At 34.2% G+C, this 8,722-nt stretch overlaps 1 protein-coding gene across 3 annotated transcripts; it reads right to left on the bottom strand.

Moving 5' to 3' along the window:
- Positions 1-1,786: 1,786 nt before the first annotated feature.
- On the bottom strand, positions 1,787-7,314 carry LOC107555420 (mannose-1-phosphate guanyltransferase alpha-B). 3 transcript variants are annotated; one of them, XM_016238201.1, is made up of 13 exons: positions 7,271-7,313; positions 7,092-7,136; positions 6,245-6,342; positions 6,032-6,135; positions 5,657-5,849; positions 4,400-4,459; positions 4,172-4,302; positions 3,921-4,055; positions 3,736-3,833; positions 3,551-3,597; positions 3,381-3,473; positions 3,109-3,277; positions 1,787-2,562 (listed from the first exon to the last, which is right to left on the bottom strand). In XM_016238201.1, exons 3-13 carry the CDS (start codon positions 6,275-6,277, stop codon positions 2,462-2,464), a joined length of 1,164 nt encoding a protein of 387 aa, XP_016093687.1. In that variant the 5' UTR covers positions 6,278-6,342; positions 7,092-7,136; positions 7,271-7,313; the 3' UTR covers positions 1,787-2,461. The 3 variants fall into 3 exon arrangements, with proteins under 3 accessions (XP_016093687.1, XP_016093688.1, XP_016093686.1); XM_016238202.1 differs by lacking the exon at positions 7,092-7,136 and having other exon boundaries at positions 7,271-7,314; XM_016238200.1 differs by lacking the exons at positions 7,092-7,136; positions 7,271-7,313 and adding an exon at positions 6,577-6,681.
- Positions 7,315-8,722: the final 1,408 nt, after the last annotated feature.

Raw genomic sequence — 8,722 nt, 5'->3', positions numbered from 1 at the left:
CCTATTTAGTAATACATAAATTGTAACTTGGGAGGAGGGGACAGCATTTTCAACTAAAAACTGAAAACCTTTTTATGCGTTTTGGCCATTTATTTACACGATAACAGCATTCTGGGGGCCTAAAAATGCAAACTTTTGAAAATGGCTTTTCCATTTTTAGTATGTATTTGTCATGTAATTGCACACTCAGGCAATACCTTACACAAGTATGCAATTGCCTGGCAAAAGTTACTTGCCTTTGGTTATTAGCTGATTCTATCTAGCTACTTCGCACAACATTGCGTTGCAAAATGAGTTAGCCAACAGCAGAGTGCATTAGTGCTTAACCATTATTTCCATATTTTTCTTCTTCATTTTTCCTATAAGGATTTTCTTAGAGACTTTTTTCTGGTGAATCACAACATTACAAACGTTTATATGAAGCAAACAGCAATTTTTCTGTTGTAAACGACAAATATAACTCCATCCTAAATATTTATTTGAAAAAACCTTGAAGATTAGCAAACAGTACGTCAGTTTATTAAGTGATATAGCAATAACTTGGTTCCTCACAAAAGCAGTTTATTAAGCACATTGAAGCCTCTCCTCCTTTGACATACATTAAAAAAGGGCCTTGTCTCCTTGCCAGTGTACTGCAGCATTATGCTTTTTTTGATAACCTTGAAGACTCCCCTTGGGGAAGGGCTCTACTGTGATTGGTGGACATTTTTCTGCAGGATTATGGGTAGTGTAGTTCTTCACTAGGAATTATACTATTGAACTTGATTTATTTTTTTATTTAGATGAAATAATGCAGGTGCAGGTTTTTTAAAAAGTATATATTATTGATAAACAACTTAATAGTTCTTGGTAGGTCTGTCTTTAAATTCTTATAAGTTAGCGTTAGAACTCATTTACGGTTGTGGCTAGAAGGGATACAGCTACGGCTAGAAACTAACAATAAATTAAATTTTGTACCTTTTTGATTGCGTTTTATAAACATCTACACCTACACCTACCCCAAACCTAAACCTACTCCTTACAATAATGCAAAAAAAAGTGATTATTGAAGTGTGACAAAAGTAAACAAACAAAATGGCCATTGACATGAACATGAATGAGTGCATTTCAACTTTTTTTTTTCATTTTAAAACACTCTTATATCAAATTAAAGTGGAATTTAGTTTGCCATCGCTTTCCCACGATACTCTGCAGATGCATCTTAACCCAATAAAGATGGCATTATGTTATATTTTATAACACAGATACTCTATAGTAATATTGTAGTAATACTTTATTAATAGGATATTTATTTAGAATATATATTGTCAGTTACTTTTGCTTCTTTAAATTTATATGCCATTCTGCCAGACAGATTAATCAAAGAAACGTAAAGATCTTTTCTATATGTCTGGGAAAAAAAGTGGGAGTAAGAAAATATTTCTGCAATTTAACTTACATTTTGTACATACAGTAGGAACACTTCATTTGAAAATGCCATTGTAACTAATCTCACATTTGCAGCCTTACTACTTTGGTCATTAAAAAAAAGAAATAAAAACAACTAAATGACAACTATGTTTGTATATGCCCTAAATTATTCTGCATTTCGCCTTAGCTGACAGAAAACCACATAAGAGCTTGTAAATGGCAAGACACACATATGTCTTCTCAGTGTTTCCTACCAGTCAGACTGGTCACTCATATGGCCCTCTCCGTTTTATTTTTTCCATAGCACTTTAATTTGATATATGTAAACTTCAGTAACACATTTAAAGCATTATGATGCATTCAAGTTTTCTAATCTTTTAATTAAAACACAAACGCATTAGGCTCAATTTGTACTCACAGGGGACTCGTCAATTTGTCATAATAATACTCCACATGTTCTGATGTTTCTATTTTTCTTTTGTTAGATGATTTTAATACATGGTTGCAACAGAGAACAGGAATAATTCAGGAATAAACAGGAATAAAATCCCTGAAACTATTTTTTGTTTGTTTTTTGTCTTTTGTTAAAAAACGAAACTTTATCACCATCTTTTCCATTCCTGCCAAAAAATATGTGCCTTCAAATCTGTCAGTTTCTAAAAAATCTTAATTTTACTGAAAAGGCAATACAGGAATGTGTGATTTGTAATTAAGGAATACAACTAAAATAAAAGTAAAATCGATTAATATACTATATGTGTATAAGGCTGGTGTATCAACTTAGAATGAGATATTAAATACAAAATTCCCAGTCCTACAATTATCAGGAAAACTGAACCCCATTGAACCATATTATTCATGCTATATTATTGCAATACAAACTGACCACACAAGTGGACTTATTTTCTCTGGACTATAACTACCAAATACATAAAATACATTAAATAATGATAAAACATAAACAATACTTTGTGCAATCTCTAGGCTATATACTTTCTACATGACCCAATGTACAGTATTTATTCAGAAAGACAGTACAGGAAAGTATCTTCTATAGGATAATCTGGTTTTGGAAGCTCCTGTTGAGATCTTTATGAGGCAAGACGATAGAGTTTCGAATGATGACCTCTGATGGAATATTCACATTGCAGCCTAGAAGGAAAATATAGAGTATAGATGGTCAGACAAACTTCCTGTTGTGGAACTGTTGCCACATACAGTACATGCAGTAGCAAGATGATTGTTATAACTTCTTAAGGAACAGCTCTACCTTCTGGAAGAAACCAACTAGTACATCGTATTTATGTGTTTAAAACACTCAGTAGATTATCAGTAATGCAGTTACAACATGGCTATATTATTAGAATTAGGCATATTAGAGTGATTTCTGAAGGACCATGTGACACTGAAGACTGGAGTAATGGCAGCTGAAAATTCAGCTTTGCCATCAAAGGAATAAATTACATTTTAAAATATATTAAAACAGAAAAGAGTTGTAATAATATTTCACAGTATTACTATTTTTACTGCCTTTTTGTTTTACAAAATAAATTTGGCATTTGAGCATTCTTTAATAAAACATTAAAAAATATTTTAAAATTTAAAAAATATATAATATTGTATTGTATTGTATTGTATTGTATTGTATTGTGTTATCTATGTTGCCACTAGATTATAATAGAGGCAAGATCTTCATACCAAGGATGGTGATGGATGGGGTTAGACCTCCATCTCTGAACAAAGTCTCGCTGTCAATCTTAGCATATGGGTCGTTGGGATTGGGGTCACTCGGAGTTCCTTCTACTCTTGCCCATTTCCCCACTGTACTGTCCCACCCAACAATACTGTTCAACACACAACAGTGATCCTGAAACAGAGACTCACATATTTAATAAAAATCAATGTCACGTTTCTTTCTAATGTCTAATTGTCATTGTAGCAAATGTAAACACAAGAGTGACCCACTTCACCTGTAACACGGCTCCATGTAAAACAATGGACTCCCTCACTCTTACGCCTCCTCCAATTGTCACCCCTTTGCCAATGGAAACATTAGGACCCAACTGAATGGAGAGAAAGAAATTGAATACAATGCAGAAGCATATATTTACTGTATATAAGTTGTTGCCTATGTTCTTACCACAGCAGAGGGATGGATGTTTGCTGTAGGGTGGATATAAACATCCCCTGAAGGTGGAAAAAAAAATTCAGTGACCTTGTAGCTGCATATAATTATATAATACAACTAGTGAGTTCTGTGTTTACATAGGTAAATTATGTTTGATAAAAACACAGCTTTAAGATCAACTTCTTCATGCAACATACCTATTATTTTGGGGGTTCCATCTTGGTTTGTGGCCAGTCTTTCAGGATGTGCCTGATGATACTGCTTGAGGTACAAACGACTAGCATATATTGCTGACCTGCGTTACGTTATATAACATCATGCATAAGTAACAGTGACAGAAAAGGGAGATGACAGGTAAAAATTGAGAGAAAGGCAGATTTACCCTGCAGACTTTATCTGACTCCAGAAATGCTGTGTTTTGTAGACAAAGAGTTTTTTCTGTCCTGCTAGGGTTGTAAAGATGTCCTGTTCTAGCCGAATCACCTCTGGCATCTGCTTGCCATTAGTGAGTTCTTCCCTGTGGAAAAAAATAACTCATTTCAGTGCAAACAGGTCAGGCTGACCTATTATTATAATACACGTAAATCTGTCTGCAAAGCGGTTTAGAGGCTGAATTATGTCAGTGACACTCACTGGATCCTCTCTTGCTGGTTCCTCTGGAAAACCGTCCCAATATGGCCAAAAATATCTTGTGTGAACAAATAGATCCCACAGTTGATAATGTCACTAACAAAAGTACTGGGTTTCTCCACAAAATGGAGCACCTGAAAGAAATGAGTGATACAAGGATTAGTGTAATTAGTGATTATTAGTGTAATTAGTGTACAAGGAAGCAATCTAGTACATATTTATTTATAGTACCTCATTTGTCTCATGGTTTTCCACAATGCAGCCGTAGTTCAGCGATTGTGTTCTATTGGCCTGCAATGAGAGAGATATAGAACAATCCTGAAACAATTTACCACTGTTTCCACTATTTTCAACATTGATAAAAAAAATTTTTTTAATGTTTCTTGAGCACCAAATCGGCATATTATTTATTATTAAGTATGATTTCTGAAGGATCATGTGACACTGAAGACTGGAGCAATGGCTGCTGAAATATCAGCTTTGCCTTCACAGAAATATGTTACATTTTAAAATATATTAAAATAGAAAACAGTTATTTTTAATAGTAATATTTTATAATATTACTGCTATTACTGTATTATTGATCAAATAAATGCAGTCTTGGTGAACATAAGAGACTTCTTTCAAAAACATAAAAAAAAAAAACGTTTCAACTTTTGAACAGTACTACATATTATATTATATATTATTATTAGGGCTGTCAGTCGATTAAAATTTTAATCTAAGTAATTACATGATGTGTCGATTAATTAATCACAAATTAAATTTGGCTGTGAAATTACCCACAAAAGATCATTTAAATGTATTATTGCGTTAGAAAGTATCAAGTAGACTTTACAAATAGTAGCTTTAGAAAGAAATCGTTTATTTGATTCAACATAAAATTTATCACACATAAACATTTAGGCGTCAACAGCCTAACATAAACTATGGAACATAAAAGAAGATCATTTGAGTAACATCTCAGTATTGTTTTGTTCATACAATGAAAGTCATTGGTAACCAAAACAGCTTAATTACCAACAGTCTTCAAAATACCTTCTTTTATGTTGTGCAAAAGAAGAAAGTCATACAGGTTTGAAACGACATGAGGGTAATTGATGACAGAATTACAATTTTTGAGTGAACTACCTTGAATGTTTTTTTTAATTAATGATACTCTATCGCTTATCATATGATATAAATATGAGACAAAAACTCATAAAGGTGCATTTTTGCCCCAGTATCTTGAATTTTAGGGTATAACTGCATGTATGGAGTTGTTGCCCTGCATCATATTTGTCAACGGGAAATTTTATGAAATGTAATATGATGTACAGGTCTGGCCACGGGACCAGTGCATTAACTGCATTAAAATATTTTAATCACATAATTTTTTCATAACTAATTAATTAAGTTAACACATTAAACTGACAGCCCTAATTATTATATTACATTATATTATATCCAAAAATCATATTACCCACTAATTACTAAACATAAACCTACTGTTGTTCCAAGTAAGACTCCACAATGGTTCTCGCCATGTTGACGGTGGAACCGAAGCATTTCCTGCAAGGGGAACTCGGAGCATACATCAGCATTCATGATGAAAAATGCAGCCGGACCCCCAGACAGGATCTGGTCACGAAAGTGATAGATCCCACCACCTGTACCCAGGGCGGCAAACTCCTGCAGGTACCTTCAGATTCAAAAAGAAATTAATTGCGTTAAGCCTATGTATTTGACAAGTTTTTACATTACGGGACTATCGGATCTGGGAGACACAATATCAGTATAAATATCATCTGTATTATATAACACAATGAAATAGTTTAAATTAGTCTTGGTTTAAAATATCTGCTGATCTGAACTGGTATCTACCTTATTGGGATTTTAAGCTCCTGCTGCGCAGAAGAAATGAAGCGGTTTAGCTCGTCATTGGGCTGATAAAAACCTATTAGTATGATCTCTTTCATATCAGGAACCTGTAAGAGAATAAAACATGACAAACTTTCAAAACAGATATTGATTACTGTGACGAATGTTCATCTTTATGCTTTACATGTGATCTAAACATAGTTTGCAGTGTCTTACTTGGGCACAGGCTTCTATGTGATGCTGCAGCATGGGAACTCCTGCCACAGGGAACAGTGGTTTGGGCACCTCGAATGACAGGGGGCGGAACCTGGTACCTGAACGCAGGGCATTTTTATGAAATGCGTTTTCTAACAGGTTTTAATATCCATATTAATATCACCATATTTGCTACTTTTAAGACCGTTACTTTGTACAGCTAATTCGAGTTGATCATATCAGACGCTATCACGTAGCTACGTCCTTTGCGCCACGTCCTCATATGTGATAATGTTGTTGCGGTATCATTCATAACATTCATACAGTTAGAAAAAAAAAACTAAAATTCTCACCTTTTTGAGGGCCCCCAATTAGGATAATTGCTTTTAACATTTTTCAGTTATGAGGCAGTTTACTCTTTTAGACGACTGAATACTGATTTAGTACGATGATTATATCACGTCTAGTTTTTATTTAATTACTGTTAAAATAAATAAATATCTGTTTATGAAAATGAAGGGTTACCAATTTTGTTTACGAAATAAAAATCAGCTTCTAATTTTTCAGTTATGAGGCAGTTTACTCTTTTAGACGACTGAATACTGATTTAGTACGATGATTATATCACGTCTAGTTTTTATTTAATTACTTCATGTAAATCTGTTTATGAAAATGAAGGGTTACCAATTTTGTTTACGAAATAAAAATCAGCTTCTGTGTCAAAAAAAATTTCTGACAACGCTGAACTGCATCTAAAACGTGTTCAACTTCAGCATAACCAACCAGTTTCATTAAATCCATTCGGTACAGTAAGGCGGAAGTGAGTGTACTGTAATCCCGCCCACTGTGACGTGTCTGCTGCACTTACCAATCAGGTCGTCTTTTTGGAGATATAGGTCAACTTATGTACAGACTGGTCCAGTTGTTCCATATTTAGGTCAAACGAGCATTAAATAAGGTTTAATAAAGACCACAATTTCGGCCTCATGATTCTCATATATTATAGACAGATAACAGAAAACATTTCTTAACGTTTCTCTCTCTTACCTCATTTCACATGATGACAGTTGGCTCAAATTATCTGCCACAAGATGGCAGACCTAGTCTTTTTTCCCCAGTCTAGTCTTGTTGATCACTTTCATAGATGAGATTCTATCATTGTCACCTGGGTCAGTGACAATTAAGGATGTTTGAGATAATGTAGATAATACATATAAAGAAAATAATAAAGGAAAAGCATTGTAAAAAGTTTAAAACATATTCAAAGTTCAAAACATGCATACCAAATAGTTTCGTATATAGGGGAGAGTGGGAAAGGTTGCAACATTTTTTGCATTTCCTTCAGTTCGAAAACTGAGACTTAATAATTTCCTACTTCTGTTAACTTCTGTGAAAGTTTACTGAACTGGGGCCAGTTGCATTTAACATAGCCACTATGTTAAGACTGTGTCTTAAGAACTTTTGCCTAACAAGCAGTTAACCAAGTAGTAATCAGTCTTACTGTTCAGATTCAAAATCTACCATTTTATTTAACTGTCTTTATAAGTGTGTGTGTGTGTACCTGTTTTTCTATTCTGGTGGGGACTTAAACCTGAATACACACAGACTCATGGGGACTCGTGACACGGTGGGGACCTAAATTGAGGTCCCCATGGGTAAACAAGCTAATAAATCACACAGAATGGAGTGTATTGAAAATCTGAAATAGCACAAAGTCTCCTGTAAGGGGTAGGTTTAGGGGTAGGGTTGGTGTAGGGCAATAGAATATACGGTCTGTACAGTATAAAAACCATTACGCCTATGGGATGTCCCCACTTTTCACAAAAACAAACCTGTGTGTGTGTGTGTGTGTGTGTGTGTGACAAAGAGAGAGTGAGATAGAAGGAAATTCCACATTAGACCACATTAGACTCAGACTGATTTTTAAAAACCTGTTTACTTAAATAAAAAGGAGCGAGACCTGACTATTGAAAGGGGTTCTTTATTAATTCATAAAATTACAATTTTGTAATGTTATGGCAAGCTTTTACATGGTAAGGGACAGCATATTGGGAAGATTACAACAACGATTGCAACTGTCCCTACAGCCTGACAGCCACAATAAAACTTGCTATAGTACCTTGACACAACATCTTCGACACAAGAAAACACTGATTAAAATGATATGATATGATATGATATGATATGATATGATATGATATGATATATGATGATAGACAGTATGAAAAAAAAGTCTGATCATAAAAAAATTACTGCTACTTTTTACCATGAAAATTGTATTTCTTTATTTTTGTAGAAGGAATGGTAACATGTGGCTGCTTTCTTCCAGGAAGGATGAGGGGCTAATTGAGCATATGCAGTAATATCATCACTGTAGCTCATTCCTGATTGAAGAAAGCCATGTGTGTGTGTGTGTGTGTGTACGCGTTTTTGTGAAAAGTGAGGACATAAATTTGTATAATGACAAAGGTATGACATAGGTATTACAAGGAGAAGGTG

Source organism: Sinocyclocheilus grahami, unplaced genomic scaffold (genome assembly GCF_001515645.1).
Source record: "Sinocyclocheilus grahami isolate Dianchi unplaced genomic scaffold, SAMN03320097.WGS_v1.1 scaffold534.1, whole genome shotgun sequence".
Taxonomy (NCBI): domain Eukaryota; kingdom Metazoa; phylum Chordata; class Actinopteri; order Cypriniformes; family Cyprinidae; genus Sinocyclocheilus; species Sinocyclocheilus grahami.
Note: the sequence above shows the minus strand (reverse complement) of the source record. Positions and strands in the feature narration are given on the sequence as shown.

What these genes read in the sequence shown, in the direction of transcription:
- LOC107555420 (XM_016238200.1), bottom strand. Translation starts at nt 6,616, where the DNA reads ATGTTAAAAGCAATTATCCTAATTGGGGGCCCTCAAAAAG. An exon ending in AAAACCATGAGACAAATGAG is followed by an intron (nt 4,303 to 4,399) that starts GTACTATAAATA and finishes CATTTCTTTCAG; the next exon opens with GTGCTCCATTTTGTGGAGAA. An exon ending in ACATCCATCCCTCTGCTGTG is followed by an intron (nt 3,474 to 3,550) that starts GTAAGAACATAG and finishes CTCTCCATTCAG; the next exon opens with TTGGGTCCTAATGTTTCCAT.